Source organism: Pleurodeles waltl, chromosome 5, assembly GCF_031143425.1.
Source record: "Pleurodeles waltl isolate 20211129_DDA chromosome 5, aPleWal1.hap1.20221129, whole genome shotgun sequence".
Taxonomy (NCBI): Eukaryota; Metazoa; Chordata; class Amphibia; order Caudata; family Salamandridae; genus Pleurodeles; species Pleurodeles waltl.
This window is the reverse complement of record NC_090444.1, coordinates 861,503,567-861,523,097: the sequence shown is the minus strand read 5'-3', so window position 1 is coordinate 861,523,097 and position 19,531 is coordinate 861,503,567. Positions and strand designations below refer to the sequence as shown.

At 46.3% G+C, this 19,531-nt stretch overlaps 1 protein-coding gene across 5 annotated transcripts in view; it reads right to left on the bottom strand.

The window, feature by feature from the left end:
* Positions 1 to 19,531, bottom strand: part of OSGEP (O-sialoglycoprotein endopeptidase) — a 457,196-nt gene that overhangs the window by 72,589 nt on the left and 365,076 nt on the right. For 4 of the 5 annotated variants that reach the window (XM_069234950.1, XM_069234949.1, XM_069234948.1 and 1 more), the window contains one exon: positions 870 to 945. The exons of the other annotated variant lie outside the window; for it this stretch is intronic. In XM_069234950.1, coding sequence (XP_069091051.1) covers positions 870 to 945 — 76 coding nt within the window. The remainder of the gene's footprint in view (positions 1 to 869; positions 946 to 19,531) is intronic. 5 annotated transcript variants of the gene reach the window in all.

Here is a 19,531-nt window from a genome sequence, read left to right as displayed (position 1 = left end):
CTAGCTAAAATATGCATTCTAAAATGGAAACAGCAGACCCTAACATGCTTCACCACATTGGGTTCATTACCACAGAAATGTTGGATTTATATGTAGTCCCCTTGACTGACACTGGCACTTATGTATAGGTGCTGCAAAAGGCACCCTTGCCCCTCGTCTCCCTACCCCACCCACTGCATTGCTAATCCCTGAATAATTGTAACTCTTCTCACCTATTATGCCACCACTCACAACCTTCAGCTCTCCATGACAGATTCTCCCCCCCTCCCCCCCAGTAGGATATGTCCACTATGGTGGCTTTCCTCAGCCTGCCTGCATGGTGTGCATACTTCCAGCTTGGCCAAGATCCGTGGCTATGAGCTTAGTACTCTAGCACTCTTTGTAGAAGCCAGCTGGTACTACAGGTGCACGGACTATCTGTACTTCTTCTGTGTCTGCCGTCAGCCCTGCAGGGCACAAAATTGGATAACACTTATGTGGGCCTTGCAATGAAATGTAATGGTGGACACCAATACTAAACTGTATTAGCATATGAAAATGTAAATTTTCGCCCAGGATCAGCATTTTCTTTATTTTTGTTCTCATTATTAAGAATTATTTTCCCTGATTAGTGTGAGCAGAAGGAAGAGATCAACCTCCACACATCATTCAAACTCTGCATTGAGCCACACTCCTAACAATATGTCCAATTCTAATGCTCACAGTTGCACCTTAAGCCATGTTACTGATTCAGTGTCTGGGAAGAGACCATTTGTTGGAGACCATAACTGAGCTGTTAAAGCAGTTGATTGGATACATCATTGTCTGTGCCCCAAGTAGAACTCTCAAATGGACAGTTATTTCCTCTTTTGGAATCAGTTTATTCTTACCTCTCATCTGTAGCAAATAGCTGGGCTCCTCTCTCCTTGCACATAACATTCATCATCTCCTGCAGACGAACATTACCTGAGTGAACAAACCACACATTTATGGATGCAGAATGGGTTCTAAGCATTACATTTTTCTCAAGGGTTTGAACAAATTAGGCGTTCAAGCAGTGACCTTTTACTGATTCTACAGGGAAATCCATATCTGTGTAACATTGGTCTGTAAAAACAATAAAGCTACCTTTTACACTTAAGTCTGTAGTCTCTTTCCAATTATCAGCTTTGTGGGTCCTCTGCCGCCAAGTGTAACCAAACAATATATTTGGTCTAAATGACTAATGGACCACTGGTAGGGTAATGCTTAAGGGAAAAAAGGGAAAGAGACTACGGACTATAACAAAAATGCAGGGACTGTTAGACCTGGCATCCTTAGGGTGGTCTTACCCCAGACTTTTTGCCTTTACCGCCTGTTTTGATGCTGTATATTTTTGTTGGCCTTAGGACTCTGAGCCCTTTACCACTGCTAATGAGTGCTAAAGCACATGTTCTTCTCCCCTAAAATATGTTAACATTGGTGTATCAATAACTGGCATATTTAATTTAGCTGCACGTCCCTTGTAGAGTAGTTTACACAGCCCAGGATCTGTAAATATAATGCCACTAGTGGGCCTGCAGCCCTGATTGCGTCACCTAGTAGCTCAGGCCTGCACTGCAGAGACTATGTGCAGTCTCACTGCCACCCCGATTTGGAATCTAAAGCCTCTTGCCAAGCACAGAACTCAGTTACACACTCTAAATTAACCTGTGCTCACCCTCTGGTTGCCTGGCACAGAGCAGTCAGGCCTAGCTCAGGAGGCAATGTGTAAGGTATTTGTACAATACTTGGTTAAAGTGTCACAGTGAAAGGTACAACAAAAAAGACTCCACACCAGTTCATACAATAACAGAATAGTAAAATGGGACCAAAACTGCAAAAATCCAATAAATAGATTTCTAGTTATGAATATTTAAAGAAGGTATAGAATCTTAGTGTTGAGAACACACTAGCGACAATCAGATCCTTTATGGCAATGTCGGGGGAAGATGCCAAATTTCCCCACTGTAAAAGACCGTGCTCCACAAGTATTAAGGCAAGAATGCAAGTACAAGCTGATTTTGTTGAACCGCTCGGGTTTCGGGCCACCTGCATGGTCGACGTGCACAGCTCCTTTCATTAGAGTCCGCAATGCTGTGACGAGTCGCTCTGGAGTTCCATGCAACTGTCTTCAGGTAATGAGGGCAGGCATGGCTGTCTCCCTTCCTCAGGACCCTTGCCGGGGGGGTTGGGTTTTAGAGCGATGTAGTGAGTGGTCCTCTTACCTCTGATGGACTTCGGGGTACTTCGGCAATGTGGCTTTGTGGAAAACAGGCAGCCCTAACAGTTTTCAATTGGCAATGCAGACATGGGGAGTTTTTAGTCGGTGTACAGTGAGGGTATTTGTGAGTCTTTGCAAAAAGGCCGCAGGCACACCAAAAGAAGCCCAAAGCCGGTCATGGACAAACCCAGGAGGGCTGGACTCAGAAGTAACTCAGTCTAACAGCAGTCATTCTGCAAGGGAAGTCTTTGATGGCCCTGAGACTCCATGAACAAGGCAGAAGCCAACAAGCGCTTGGAGAATCTTTGAGCAAAGATGGAGTGGAGTGAACAGGTCCAGTCCTTTCTCACTCCAGGTTAGAGGCAGCAGGCCAACACAGCAAAGCATGTAGCAAGGAGGCAGTCACTCCTACGGCACACAGCAGGCCAACACAGCAATGAAGCTGCTGAGTGGCAGTCCCTCCTGGCATGACAGCAGACCTTCTTCCTGGCAGAATGCCCTTGGTTCCAGTAAAACAGTAGAATACTTATACTCAAATGTGCCTTTGAAGTGAGGGAAATTTTGAAGATAACAAGGTCCCTGCCCTTCCTTCAATGGTTCCAGACAGACTACAGTGGTTTATGCAGCCCTATGTGTGAGGTGGGGCACAAGGTATGTCAGCTACTCCTATCTATCCAAGACGCAGATGTTACACCCAAGTTCCCTTTCTGTGTGACAGTCTAGAGGAAATGCACAAAGCCCAGCTGTCATCTGTAGCATAAGTCACTCTTTTTTACATGACTACCCCCACTTTTTTGCCTGTTATCAGTGTGCTTAGACTGTTTTCAGTGGGATCCTGCTAACCAGGACCCCAGTGATTGTGCTCTCTCCTTTAAATTTAGTTGCCTTGGTATCAAACATGTTGGAATCATACCCCAATACTAATGCCAGAATTGGTGGCATGATTCCATGCACTCTGGGGGATCCTTAGAGGACCCCAGTATTGCTCCTACCAGTCTTCTAGGGTCTGTGAGCAGCCCATGCTGCTGCAGTCCCTCAGACGGGTTTCTAACCTTTTGCTGCTTGACCAGCTCAAACAGGGGAAGGCAGAAAAAAGGATTTCCTGTGGGAGAGGGGATGTAACACCCTCTTCCTTGAAAATAGATGTTACAAGGGTGGGGAGGGGTAGCTTTCCCACGCCACCGGCTCGCTTTGAAGGGCACATTTGGTGCCCTTCTTGCATAATCCAGTCTGCACAAGTCCAGGGACTCCCGGTTCCTGCTCTGGCGCAAAACTACACACAGGAAAGGGGGATGACCCCTCCCCTGTCCATCACCACCCCAGGGGTGGTGCCCAGAGCTCCTCCAGGCGGCCACTCGATTCTGCCATCTTGGAAACAAGATGTGCAAAGGCCCCTGGGAGCATCTGGTTGGTCAGAACAGGTAACTGATGCCATTGACACCCCTCTGATCAAGCCCCCTTGTTAGGGCTATTTAGGATCTCCCTTGCCGGTGGGTCCCCAGATTTGGCAGGCAAGACTCCACCAGGACTCCGCTGCATCTCCCGTTTCTGCTCCTGGCCACCGGAGCCACTGCTGGACTTTTCAGGAAGCAAACAAGCCTGCAACCCCTGGGGCAACCTCGCCTTGCAACATAGTTTCTCCGACGCCTACCAGCAACTGCAACATTTCTACAGCTGTGCATCCTCTGGGGTCGGCAAGACTTCAGCTGCACCAAAGAAGCTAGACGGACTCTCCCTAGGAGTGAAGCAGTCACTCCCCTGCATCCACAGCACCCGACCGGCTGTCGGGCTGCTGGAATCTGCTCTCTGCTGGAACTGCGTGGATCCCCCAACACAGGTGGTGGTTCTGATTGGTCCTCCTGGTACTCTCTCTTTTCTGTCCAACTTGGGAGACAGTGAGCTTTTGTCTCTCCTTGCAGGACAGATTGGTGCACTGCAACTCTTGCAGCAACCAATGCTTGTTTACTCCTGCTACAAGGGATCTTCAGGCTCCAAGTAGCCCTGGCCTCCAGCACTTCATTCTTGGAAGGACAATCTCCTCACTGCTGCTCCAGCGACGTAGCACTCCCTTCAAGTGTGCTGAATGGGCCTCACTGCAACTTACTGTGCCTGCTGCCAGTGGGTTGCTGTAGGAAAGTACCATCTTGCCTGGCATATTACCCCCATTTTTCACTGTATATATGTTGTTTTAGTTGTATGTGTCACTGGGACCCTGTCACCCAGGGCCCCAGTGCTCATAAGTGTGCCTGAATGTGTTACCTGTGTAGTGACTAACTGTCTCACTGAGGCTCTGCTAATCAGAACCTCAGTGGTTATGCTCTCTCATTTCTTTCAAATTGTCACTAACAGGCTAGTGACCAATTTTACCAATTTACATTGGCTTACTGGAACACCCTTATAATTCCCTAGTATATGGTACTGAGGTACCCAGGGTATTGGGGTTCCCTATGGGCTGCAGCATTTCTTTTGCCACCCATAGGGAGCTCTGACAATTCTTACACAGGCCTGCCACTGCAGCCTGAGTGAAATAACGTCCACGTTATTTCACAGCCATTTTACACGGCACTTAAGTAACTTATAAGTCACCTATATGTCTAACCTTTACCTGGTAAAGGTTGGGTGCTAAGTTACTTAGTGTGTGGGCACCCTGGCACTAGTCAAGGTGCCCCCACATTGTTCAGGGCCAATTCCCTGGACTTTGTGAGTGCGGGGACACCATTACACGCGTGCACTACATATAGGTCACTACCTATATGTAGCTTCACAATGGTAACTCCGAATATGGCCATGTAATATGTCTATGATCATGGAATTGCCCCCTCTATACCATCCTGGCATAGTTGGCACAATCCCATGATCCCAGTGGCCTGTAGCACAGACCCTGGTACTGCCAAACTGCCTTTCCCGGGGTTTCACTGCAGCTGCTGCTGCTGCCAACCCCTCAGACAGGCATCTGCCCTCCTGGGGTCCAGCCAGGCCTGGCCCAGGATGGCAGAACAAAGGACTTCCTCTGAGAGAGGGTGTTACACCCTCTCCCTTTGGAAAATGGTGTGAAGGCAGGGGAGGAGTAGCCTCCCCCAGCCTCTGGAAATGCTTTCATGGGCACATTTGGTGCCCATTTCTGCATAAGCCAGTCTACACCGGTTCAGGGACCCCATAGCCCTGCTCTGGCGCGAAACTGGACAAAGGAAAGGGGAGTGACCACTCCCCTGACCTGTACCTCCCCTGGGAGGTGCCCAGAGCTCCTCCAGTGTGCTCCAGACCTCTGCCATCTTGGAAACAGAGGTGCTGCTGGCACACTGGACCGCTCTGAGTGGCCAGTGCCACCAGGTGACGTCAGACTCCTCCTGATAGGCTCCTTCAGGTGTTGCCAGCCTATCCTCTCTCCTAGGTAGCCAAACCCTCTTTTCTGGCTATTTAGGGTCTCTGTCTCTTGGGATTCCTTAGATAACGAATGCAAGAGCTCATCCGAGTTCCTCTGCATCTCTCTCTTCACCTTCTGCCAAGGAATCGACTGCTGACCGCGCTGGAAGCCTGCAAAACTGCAACATAGTAGCAAAGACGACTACTGCAACTCTGTAACGCTGATCCTGCCGCCTTCTTGACTGTTTTCCTGGTGGTGCATGCTGTGGGGGTAGTCTGCCTCCTCTCTGCACTAGAAGCTCCGAAGAAATCTCCCGTGGGTCGACGGAATCGTCCCCCTGCAACCGCAGGCACCAAAGAACTGCATCACCGGACCCCTGGGTCTCCTCTCAGCACGACGAGCGAGGTCCCTCGAATCCAGCAACTCTGTCCAAGTGACTCCCACAGTCCAGTGACTCTTCAGTCCAAGTTTGGTGGAGGTAAGTCCTTGCCTCCCCACGCCAGACTGCATTGCTGGGAACCGCGACTTTTGCAGCTACTCCGGCCTCCGTGCACTTCCGGCGGAAATCCTTTGTGCACAGTCCAGCCTGGGTCCACGGCACTCTAACCTGCATTGCACGACCTCCTAAGTTGTTCTCCGGCGACGTGGGACTCCTTTGTGCGACTTCGGGTGAGCACCGTTTCACGCATCCTCGTAGTGCCTGTTTCTGGCACTTCTCCGGGTGCTACCTGCTGCTGAGAGGGCTCCATGTCTTGCTCGACGTCCCCTCTGTTTCCTGACGCAATTTGCGACATCCTGGTCCCTCCAGGGCCACAGCAGCATCCAAAAACGCTTACCGCACGATTTGCAGCTAGCAAGGCTTGTTGGCGGTCTTTCGGCGGGAAAACACTTCTGCACGACTCTCCACGGCGTGAGGGATCCGTCCTCCAAAGGGGAAGTCTCTAGCCCTTGTCGTTCCTGCAGAAACCTAAGCTTCTACAGTCCAGTAGCAGCTTCTTTGCACCCGCAGCTGGCATTTCCTGGGCATCTGCCCATCTCCGACTTGCTTGTGACTTTTGGACTTGGTCCCCTTGTTCCACAGGTACCCTCGACTGGAAATCCATCGTTGTTGCATTGCTGGTTTGTGTCTTTCCTGCAGTATTCCCCTATCACGACTTCTTTGTCCTTTGGGGAACTTTAGTGCACTTTGCACTCACTTTTCAGGGTCTTGGGGTGGGCTATTTTTCTAACCCTCACTATTTTCTAATAGTCCCAGCGACCCTCTACAAAGTCACATAGGTTTGGGGTCCATTCGTGGTTTGCATTCCACTTTTGGAGTATATGGTTTGTGTTGCCCCTATCCCTATGTGTCTCCATTGCATCCTATTGTAACTATACATTGTTTGCACTGTTTTCTAAGACTATTACTGCATATTTTGGTATTGTGTATATATATCTTGTGTATATTTCCTATCCTCTCACTGAGGGTACACTCTGAGATACTTTGGCATATTGTCATAAAAATAAAGTACCTTTATTTTTAGTATAACTGTGTATTGTGTTTTCTTATGATATTGTGCATATGACACTAAGGGTACCGTAGGAGCTTCACTCGTCTCCTAGTTCAGCCTAAGCTGCTCTGCTAAGCTACCATTATCTATCAGCCTATGTTGCTAGACACCCTGTACACTAATAAGAGATAACTGGTCCTGGTGCAAGGTGCAAGTACCCCTAGGTACTCACTACAAGCCAGTCCAGCCTCCTACAGTTGCCTATGTGGGTTACGACTGCCTCTGCTGGCTTTCCTGACTGCTGAGGGTCAGCCCAGACTCCCCTCCAAGGGTTGAGTCCCCCTGGAGCTTGCTGGGCCTCTTCAGCTCTGCAAAACCTTTTCTGTCCAGATTTGCACTTGCCAAGCTTGTTGGGGGGTCCTTCTGAACACCGACCCATCTGTACCCTGGTGTGCGACAGCTTTTGCATGACTTCACAGAGTCCTCTGCAGCTCTTGGACTCCACAGCTGACCTTCATCTTTCACCATCGACCTGGATCTTCACACACAGAAGGGTGGGCTGTGGCTTCTGCCCCACCTGGACAGGACTGTGTAGACCTGTTCTTTTGCAGGTCCTCTTCCTCTGGAATACACCGTTGGGTTCCACTGGACTGGTCCTGTTCTTGCAAACTTTGTTGTCTAAGTGCCCTTGTCTATGGGAAGACCAAGTCACTTACCTCTGTTCTCCTGTTCTCTGCTAGTAATCTAGGTGCTCACCTCTTGGGGTTCCAAGTTCTCCCAGCTCCCTGATAACTACTCCACATCCCTGGGTGGAGAACCTAACTTCACATTCCACTATTTTGGTATAAGGTTTGACCCCCCCTATAGCGCCCTAGCTATTTTTTACTTCTTGCCAATGCTTATTGTTTTTCTATGCTAATTCCTAGTACCTACTGTGTATAGACAGTGTATACTTACCTCCAATTCGGGGTCTGCCTATAGTAATCTAGTTCAGTGTTTCTGTAATAATGTACCTTTATTTTTGCAAAACTGTGTGGTTCCTTTCATGTGAGGTAAGTTGCTGTGTGAGTACTGTAGTATTGTAAGTGCTTTACACTCCCCCTATATAAGTCTTGGCTGCTCACCACAGCTACCACTAGAAAGCCGTGGCTTCCTAGACACTGTTCACTAACTAATAGGGGTTGCCTGGACCTGGTATAAGATGCAAACACCATAGGTGTGCACCAGACACTAGGCCAGCCGTCCTACATCATCTACCCGATACGTGTCTCCAGAGACAGGCAGAAGCACAGAATACTTAAAGTAAGAAAATGACAACTTTTTAAAAGTGGCGTTTTCAGACTTAAAATTTAAAATCAGACTTCAGCATAAGTTGGGAATTTAAATTGTGAGTCCAGAGAAACCAAACTCCATATTTTTTTTTTTTTACCAATTGAAAGTTACACTTAAAGGATGCTTTAAGGTAACCCCAATGTTAACATATGGGAGAGATGGCCCTTGCAGTATTAAAAAACAAATTGAGCAGTTTTTCACTACCTGAACATTTTAAACTTAAAAGTACATGTCCAACATTTTACATAAACTGCACCCTGCCATCGGGGCTAACCAAGGCCTAGCTTGGTTGTGATTTATGTGTAATAAAATGGAAGGTTTGGGCCTGGCAAGTAGGTGCGCTTGCCAGGGCGTAGTGGCAGTCTAAAACTGAACACACTCGCTCTGCAGTGGGTGGCACAATCAGTGCTGCAGGCCCACTAGAAGCATTTAATTTGAGGTCCTGGGCACATATAGTACATTGTTAAGTTAAACATGCCAATTGTGGAGAAGCCATTGTTACCATGTTTAGGGCAAAAAGTTAGGGAAAACCAAGCCAAAAATGCCAGGTCAAACAGTTATGATATACTACTCTTAGGGTCTGGCTTATTCCTGTTACCTAAACTGTAGGTAGAGTTCACAGCTATCAAGGCTAAATGTCTGATTTAGAGTTTGGTGGAGGCGGTTCCACCATTACAAATGACACCGATATCCTGTCTTCAGTATTACAATCCCATTATAGCCTATGGCGATCGTAATATGGCAGATGGGTTATCTGTCAGGTTTGTGATGGAGTAACGGTCTACCAAACTCTAAATCAGGCCCTTAGTAAGGGAAGGAAGAAAACAGTGCTTAGTTTTGGGAAGCTACACATTGTGTAGAACTGCCTGCCTTAAATTAGCATTGCTCTTGGGTTAAGCTTTCAGAGTATAGTTCCAGAAGATGTTGTGGGGTAACTATGAAGCTGTCTGGGATATGTCTATGACAGATATGTGACTGGACAATACCACTGACACAGTGGCATCCCAGAGGGTGGCAGTGAGAGATACAGCACCCTATTAATTTAAAAAAAACAGCAGGATATACCTCTGAGGGAAGGACATGTTACCATTACTAAGCAGATGCAAAGAATCAAACCCAACAGGATTAGGATGAAGCCACAAGGATGACAGAAAATCCTGGGCTGTCCTTGATCTTCTGAAGGGCCCACAGAAGGAGAAGTGTCATAGCAAAGGAGAAAAGGAATACCTACATTCAATCTAGCATCATGCTGTAACTCAGGCCACTACTAGACCAATCCAAGAGGAAAATTGGTTGTATCTGGAATTCTGGTTGATGGTAAAGGTATTCATAGTTGGATGAGGCAATACAGTGAGAAGGACTTGCGGACTGCCTGGTAAATTTCCCAATCATGTGTTGAATGAAGACACTTGCATAGGCTGTCTGGGATCGTCAGTCTACGTAATGTGGGAGACTAGAGACACATGGTGGAGTGCTCTCGGATACCAGATGAAGGCTGGGCTCCATGAAGAAAAGGGTGATGGTCCCAAGAGACCAACAATTGGGACAAAAAGCTCCACTATTTGATATCCGAAAGGCATTATCGCTCCTGCTTCAAGCATATCAACAAGATTCTCAACCTTGATATTTGCCACAGATACAGGTTTTCAGGATGGGACATTCGCATAGGAGCCTTTTCCATGCAAGGCCATGGGGTGGAGAAATTGAGCCTTACTTCAATGACTTGTTGAACTGGCTCTGAAGATCTTTGATCTTCAGTGATCCTCAATCAAATGGACAATACAATTACCATGCACTCTATGAATAAACAGGGAGGCATGATATCAAGACCCTGGTCATTGGAAGCACAGAAGATCTTGCTATAGGCCTTGCACCCTGGGTGTCTCAATAAAGGGAGAGCACATGCTAGGTACACTAAATCAACAGACAGTTTTGCAACTTGCTTTTATGAGAAAAATCACAAGTGGGTGTCGGAAGACAAAGATCTTCATCAGATTTTCACAGAGTGGGGTTATGAATCAAAAGACTTTGCAGCATTGCAAAACAGAAAAAAAAAACTTAAGAGTCCAAGGTTCCAGAACCAGGCTTGTTAAGCAAGGCCCTTTTGAAAAACTGGAATAGGACATTACTCTACGCCTATGCTTCACTTGTGTTGATATCTGGCAATTCAGGAGCTGCAGAACTAGAGGTTGACAATGGTCCTGATGGTGTCAACCAGGTCACACCAGTATTGATACCCAGACCTTTGACAGGTGCCTATCAGTCTACAGATGGGGTTGCCATGCAAGGCAAACCTACTGACAATGCTGCCAATGATCAGGGGTGTTTTTAGGTTGGGATTAGATACTCTTCAATTTGGGGTTCCTTTCTAGGTACGTTAATCTTATTTGGGAGTTTTATTTTTCACTGGTGAGACAGATTAAATTCCAGGTTGGAGGCACAGTAGTTGTTTGCATGGATCTAGGGTTCAATGAAGCAATGATGGACAGCACCTATTTTGCACAACCAAAACATTGACCGTGGGTTGTTTTCTGGGAATTCACTGCTAGGATTATTTATCTTGATGTACACCACGTTCATGTTGTGGTTAAGGTGTTACAAGGGCAATCTTATACACAAACACATCACAAATGTCAACAGATTAATTCCCATTTAAAAAGCAAGTTGCAACCAGCGACCAGAATATTGAAATGTTCAGACAGAATGCCAAATGGCAATGTGAAAGCTGTATATAAATGTATAACCTTTAATCTTGGATGTGTTGCGGACTCACAAAATGTCACAGAATTGTGACGAATATTAAAACGTGTTCCTACTCTCCTTTCAAAAGAAATGCACATTAACAGAGGATGAGGATAGCAGTTTATTATCTGGGCTGATTGTGCGACCTGACTGCAATAAACTCAAAAATCTTTTTTGGGTCCATTTAGACTAGTTTCCAAAACTTTAGCTAAGCCTTGGGTAGATGTTGCTTCAAGCAGTCACTTTGTCAAACGAACAAGTGCAAAGCATTTAGAAGTACTGAAACGGTTGAATAAGAAAGAAATGCGACACAAAGGAAATCTGACACCAATTTCTAAAAATAGCTATAATTTTTTATGAATGTTTCGACACCAAAACAAACAAAAATCCACCAGAGTGTTACAAATATATACATTTTTAAGCAAATAATAAACCACTACATTTTATTCAAATTGCATACAAGCATTGCAACTACCTCAGTGGTTACTTAAAAACTTTTGAAAACATTTGTTAAGTTGGAAACAACTACTCCAGCCAATTGTGAGCAGCCAACTCAGTCAGGGAGCTTGTCACTGGGGCCAATGAGGCTTGGCAGGACAGTTACTTTGGAAGAATAGCAGTCTCCAGTCCAGTTCCAGGACCTATGGGAGAACTGCCATAGATATCAATGGAGTGGTCCTGATGCAAGGGATACAAGAGGCTGAAAGATACTGATCCTCTGAAGGGGGTCTTCCGATGGCCACCCCTTGGTCCATGAGCATGGTGGGGTGACCTTGGCAACGGGGCTGATATCCTTTGAAGTCCAGTCAAAAAATGGTTAGTTGCCACTGATCTACTGGTTACAGCGAAACCAGCAGTTCCCTTTAACTGAGGCTACTGTCCCGGAGCTGGGCAACCAAACTGCACTATGACGACTCCCCTAGGTTCAGCAGACTACATGGGGCAACTTTCTAGAGCTCAGACTTGGTCTTCCAGGCTGCACTTTGTCAGTCAGCAGAAGTCACGCAATCTTGCCTATGAACTCACCAAGGAGTCTTCCGCTTTTGAGACCCCCATAACTACTAGAAAATCAGCCAAATGACTCTTGGAGTCACTTCTGCCTGGGGCTTGGGATGATTTTTCCTTACATGCCTTCCAAGGAGGGCAGAAGGATGTCTTGTGGTCAGCAACCGTGAATGGCCACTAGAAACTCTGGGAAACAGTGGCAACTTCTAAAGTTTCCATTTACTTAAAAGCTACACTAAATTCGACTCGAGCATAAGGTCGGGTTAATGTAATGATTATTTTGATACCTTGAAGTACCAATTTTAGTAGTCCCATTCAAACTTAAGTGCAGCTGAGTTGTCAATATGCAACCCTGATTCGCAAAAGGGGCTGCTAGCCTTTCTTTAACAAAAACGACAATTTGGAGATTTTACTGTGTGGACATGTAATAACACATTATTCACTTTTTAGTACACAGCACCCTGCCTTGCAGTTCAACAGGCCTACCTTAGGGGTGACTTATGTATATTAAAAAGGAATGTGTGGACTTTGTCATGAGTATAATGGCTAAGTCGAGTTAACAGTTAGAGAATTTCTGTGATAGCCAGCAATACCAGGTTAGGACTCATGCATTGTTTTGTCACACTCGTGGTGGCACAATAAGGGCTACTATTAAAGGGGGACACTAACTTACAGGGCCTGGGTATCCTGGTACTGTAGTGTGGTTAGTTTTACGTATACTTTGCGCATTAGCTTCAGGCTTTAGGCCTTTGTGCACTTTGCCCTGAATGTATTTTATTCATTTGCTGACAGCTTAGAGCCTCTGTGCACTTTGTTCTAAATGCTTTTTATTAGGCTTCGTACTGTTATTTTTCAAATAGCCAGTTCTACGGTGTTGTTTTTATTCATATCACACTGTTTTGCCTACTTCAGCACTGGAGTTCTCCATAACATATTCACTCTGTGCTTCAGTCAAGGATACAGTCTGGTACATTGCCGATAGACGTGGTAGGAGTTTAGATTTGGCATTCCTGCGTAGGGACATTTTGTGATCACGATGACATGTTAGTTATAAAATCACTTCCTTGTCCCAATACATGCAAGAGGGAGATTCTGACCAGAGACCCACAGCTAAACGCTGACTGCCTCGTTGCAGATGCTGAACCAGATCACAGGCCTTTGCTCAGGTATGAGGGCGTATGTCTCCCCAGTGATTCTGAAAGGCAAGCTAGAAGCTTAACATGCTGTGCTCTAAATAGAACAAGCAGAGGGAGAGTAGAAACTGTTAGGAAACATGATATGATATGTTATTCTTATGTTTTACTCTCCTGGTGACTATATCAATCCTACTATGTGTATTGTTCTGGTTATTGCGGCTCACGCCTTATTATCTAAAATACAGTTGTTTTATTAAAACATTATATAAAACTTATACTGTCTTTGTCATTTGTATATGAGACCATATTGTAAATGAGAGAGTTGGTTTGGATCTGAGTGACCACGACTTCCCTGAGAAGTTCCAAAGATGTCATGCGCTCGGCTGCCTAATCATTACTTCCCCGTGGGAGAAATGAGGCACTGCTAGTTAGCCGGAGCAAAAACCGGATTTAGGGTGACAGAGTTCCTTACACGTGGGTCAGACTCAGTCCCCCACACCGTTATCGATCCTGCTGCCTAGAAATCCAGTAGTCTCATTTAGGATAATGAGAGCCCTCACGACATGGCGCCGCCAACGATTGGTCTGGCTCTAATGTTTAGGTCCGACTGACTCTCTCGGTCTCATATATATTTTGACTCCTCGGTTCTGTACGCGGAGATGTCCGTGGGGCTGAGGGTGTCCGCCACCACGGGATAGGTACGTCCTATTGCTTAGTGGTTGGTTGTTCAAGCTTGAACTTTGAAAGGAAAAACCCCGATATTGGCGTGCCTTCTCTGACCTAGAGCTATTTTTCTTTTGCAAATGGCGAATCCTAATGTAGTGAATATAGCAATCAATATGCGTCACCCGCTCACAGGGCATCTGATAGCACATGGACTGACAGTCCAGGGGGGTCCAGTCACTTTTGTGGTGGACGCCCATGCAGCCTATAGAACAGAACTTTTTTATTCTTGGGTCATATTTCCAGCAGCTGATGGGGGTACAAATACTTTTCACGAATACACTGTTGCGAATGTCCCTGGACAATACAGGGCTTATGCTTACTTAGAGATACCTCTATCTTATCAAGAACACCATAATTGGCTTGATGGCGCCCTCCCACACAGTAGCACAAGTGAGGTTAGGTCCATTGAGTAATGATGGTCCGACCTGGCCTTTGTTGGCTACTTACACACCATATCCTGCGGTTGCAAATTTGGCAGTGGCTGATGTGCGTCGTTTATATATAGACTTAGCAACAACATACAGAAGACTGGTTCAGTTTGTGATGCAGACATTAAATACTAATGCAGCGCGTGCTGCTCCGGCGCACCCACAAGCAGTGGTTCCGGGAATCAATCCGGCCACTGTACACTCAGTTATGGGCAAAGTACCGGCTAAACGTGAGGAGACTCCATTTTGGCTGGCGCAAAAAATGTATACGCTGGAAGCAGTATTTCCCCATACGGGACCTCAGGATAAACATAGAATTTTGACAATGTGTTTGCCGTATGGGATGGTTCCTCCAGTGGACCTTTGTAATACCTGGGGCACGGTGTTTGCCGCTCTCTATACTACAGCACACGGTACACCGACTTTAGCTAATTTACCGGAAGTGCTTAAACAAATTCAAGATGAATATGGGGCTGCCCCTGCCTTAGATTTGGGCATGCAGTTGATGGGCAAATTTGCCGCAGTTTCTTCTATTATTTTGAGTAATCTCAAGGGAGAGGCAATAGCACTAGCAGTGCGAATGCGTCTTCGGGATGTTCCGCAGATTAATCAAGAGCGGGAACTTCCGAGAATAATAGCTGAGACATATTCAAGTATTGGTCGCGATAGCCTAGGGGCTAGACCGCAGAAACCCCAATTACAGGGTAAAAATAATAAAGATAATGCTAAGCAACAGCAACCTGAGGGTACAAAAAAGCGCTGGGAAAAGAAACAGCAAACACCTAAAAAAGATGGGGGACAGTCTCCGCAACCGGAGACTCCGCAGAATAGATATAATCTCAGGAATAGGGATAATTTGAAGACGCCTGATAGATATCAATATACTGATACACGCCAATCTCATTCCTTTCAGGACTCCTCAGAGAAGAGAAGTGAGAGAGGTGGGCGGTCAGAGCGGAGGACGGAGTACGTGAAAACGAGACAGATTCACAACGCTCAGCGGAGGTTTCTGTTAAACAAGAAGAGAAACCGCTGCAACAAAAACAGCAATTTAAAAAGAAAAAAGTGGCAGCAGTCTCAGTTAGACATGCCGCTCAAGAAGAGAGTTCTCTTGACGAACAAGACATGGGCATTAGCACTGTTAGACAGTGCGGCAGAGGTCACAATAGTTCACCGGAGTCTTCTAGAGCATCTGGAGGTGAAAGCAACTGATGACTTCATACAAGTCGAAACGGCGGATGTGCGAGTCTCTGATCCTGATAGAGTATATCAAGTGACTCTACGATTAGAAGGGGACACTGACCGCATTGTACACGCCATCTTTTGGGACCATGTGGTAAAATCATATGATGTTCTGTTGGCCGAACAGGATTGGCCACCTGACTTTGTTCGCGACTGTCCGGTTGGGGAGGATGTTATTGAACCTTCCTTCTCACCACTTGTTCCGAGAGAGCTAGCGGAGTCCTATGGTAAAACATGGGCTCTAGCACAGGCTCCCGCCCTATATAGAAATAATGTGGGGTGGGATAGACAATCACCTTATCATGTAATTCCAATAAAGGGCACACCTCAGCCACAGCCGCAGTATCCTATTAAATTTGAGGCAAGGGCATCGGTTCGGAAAATACTTACACAATTGGAGTACCAGGGTGTAATTGAGCCCTGTGTCTCGCCGATGAATAATCCCTTATTTCCGGTTGCTAAACCGGACCATTCATATAGGATAGTGGTGGATTACAGACATTTGAATAGTCACACACGCACATATGCAATATAGAATTCACATAGCGCAGCGCTTATGAACAATATAGTGCGTAAAAAATACAAAACAACGTTGGATATCTCGAATGGATTTTTCTGCCAAAATATAGCGCCCGAAAGTCGGGACTATACCAGTTTCAGTGCGTTTGGCTCTCAGAAAATTTTTGGGCGTTTGCCTCAGGGGTATAAGAATAGCCCAGGACTGTTTTCGGCTCGTGTGACTGAAATGCTGCACGAGTTGGACCCTGAAGCGTTATCATATGTTGATGACATATATTTGACAGACGATGAGATTCTGCAACATCTAAGGCGCGTATCGTGCATTGTTGTGGGGTTTGCTGATATTGGCTATAAGTTTAATTTTAAGAAATCAAAGATTGCCTTCCTCAGCGTCATTTTCCTGGGATATGAGTTATCGAGTGAGGGCAAGAGCCTAGCACCACATTTTTGGGAGAAATGTGCTTTATTGCAGCCTCCTAATACGGTTCGGAAGCTCCAGTCATTGTTGGGGTTTCAGAATGTTGGCAGAACTTACATTCCTGACTATGCTACGCATATAAAACCCTTATACGAACTGATTCGCCCGAATTTTTCGAGTAGATTTTGGACGATTGAGCATACACACATACTGCGAGAGTTACAGACTGATCTCTTAGCAGTTAAACACTTACACACACGGGACAATAAGACACATTTAGTCATCAGGGTGATACCTGGGGCTGTTGGGTTTACGTATGTCACCTTTAATGAGGGTGAGACAGTCCCGATTGCATACAAGTCCCACTTGTATTCTGCTGCAGAACAACGATTTGCACAGACTGAGAAAATACTCACTGCAGTACAGATGGCTGTAATTAAAGAAAGACCGCTTGCCCAGGGCCAACGCATCATTGTCGTTTCCCCGATTCCGGCCTTAGAGGCTGTTACAAAAGCGAGTGTTCCTAATTCGAAAGCTTTACACCCGCGATGGATACAATGGGCTACGTCTTTGACAGCCACTGATGTAGATTACATATTTGACCCTAAACTGCAGACTCAAGAATTTCTTCAATATGAAATTGAGTACCCAGTTCCTGCTGGCACATTGCCTATTGACCAATATCAAGTGGTCATGTATACCGATGGCTCTGCGCAACCAGCGGTTGGGACTAAACAGCAGTATTCTGCTGCATGTGCGGTGGTGAGCGGCACTATGGAGGGGGAAGTGTTCTGCCCTGACATACTTATACTAAAACCTTGGGAGATTGCACAGCTGGCTGAGCTCAAAGCTCTATTGTTAGCGTTGGAGCACGCGGATCCGGCGATTTTGACCTTGCTGGTCTGTGACTCCTACTACTGTGTTCAGTCTTTCAATGAATATCTGCACTATTGGAAGTTGAATGGGTTCAGAGATTCTAAAGGCAACACCATTAAACATAAATTGTTGTGGGGTAAGGTTGCGGATCTGAAAGAAACGCTTCCTAAGGTCCATGTTGTGCATACACTTGGACACCAGCGCGTTGGAATACACGTTGCTGGGAATACTTTGGCTGATGAAGCCGCAAAGTCGGCAGTGGCTGTCGCCACTGAGCCGCAGTGACTCGTTCGAGTTCCAAACCAGACACAGAGATTTCGGCTGCTATAAAAGCTACGGCTGATGGCACGCCGTTACCTAAAGGATTTCCTTCTAAATATAGTTACTGCTTGAGTAGTGCGCTAAATGCTGTTGTTAATATTCCAGGCATTGGTGTACATGAACCTCCCAATAGAATTGAGAGACCTCGATTAATTTCTGCAGCACATGAGGGGGTGGCATCTGCACATGCTGGTGTGGCTGCCACGATTTCACTTTTACAGGCTCGTTACTGGTGGCCTGGTCTCTATAAAGAGACGAAGCAGTATGTCCTTTGTTGTGACGTCTGTCAACAAATGAAAGCATTGTCGGCTAGACGCCCGCAGCAGACGCCCCTTCTGATTTCGAACAAACCGTTACAGTGTGTGTACTTGGATCATTGTGGTCCGCTGACACCAGATAGTGCATACAAATATATATTGGTTGCTGTAGATTCGTGCTCCAGATTTGTGTGGGTATGGCCACAACGCTCGGCTGACGCTCGGACTGTTATTAAAGATTTGCGCATCTTTGTCGATACATTTGCAGTTGCGGCTTTTCAGTCGAACCAGGGCCCTGCTTTCGCCTCTAAGGCATTCAGGGACACCATGGCTTTGTTGGGGGTCCAACTCCAATTCTCGTCTCCATTACATCCCGAGGGAAATTCTGTCGTGGAGCGTTTAAATCGTGATTTAAAGCAATCCTTAACGGCCAGCGTTATAGGTACGGGTCGTGGTTGGCTAGCCCACCTATATGGAGTACAGAGAGCACTTAATAACTTGCCTAGACGGTCACTGGGGGGTCGTACTTCATATGAGTGCCTGTTTGGAACACGAATGTATGTTTCTGATCTAGATGGTCCTGGTGTGGAGGCGGCAGTTACGCCCTTTGACATAAATGATCGTGTCACTGTTTTGCCGGATTTACAACAATTCCATGAAGATAACTCTTCTGCAAGTGCTGCCTCCTCAGGAATTAAGGATGAGCCAGTAACACCTACTGGTTGGATACCCAGGATTGGGGATCTAGTGCGTGAAAAGGTCGCAGTAAAGAAAGAATTTGGTCCTTCTTATCGAGCACCTGTCCCTGTGTTAGGGGTGAGCGGCACGAGAACTGGGATTTTACCGCCGCTGCAAGGGGCCAAAGGAAATCGCTTTGTTTCTATTGATAATGTCAAGTTACAACATGTGGCCGATTCTGCACAGCAGACCAAGAGGGACACCCAGTAGTTCCGGCATCCCTCTCACTACTGGGGAAGAAGTCCCGCTGCAGGTGATTTACACCGACGCTGTTTCATCTCCGAGGATGGAAGATGATCTTGCGATTGTTCCACAGACAACAATTAATATGGAATCTTTTGATCAAGTTGCTGTACGTTCTACTGATGTTTCTGAACATGTGGTTTATAGCGTGCCTAGGAGAGAGCCTCCATCTGCTTCTCTGTTCACAATTGCACCTTTTGCAAGAACTGCCTCTGGCTGCTTCAACGACGCTGATGAAGCAGTGTCCAGCTCCTCGTCCTCGATGTCTTCTGTCCGAGGTCCACGTAAGCTGCTGAGTTGGCTTAAACGTACATATTTTGTTTTCCCTTGGAACTATTTGTGGCTTTTTATGGCTGTAATGACTCTTTTTTTATGGTTGGGATTTGTGGTTACTTTTTTTCTAGTAATACATGGTAATTTTCTTCCTGATCGATCTGACATTGAGCACGTGGAGACTGTGTTGAGACCACATT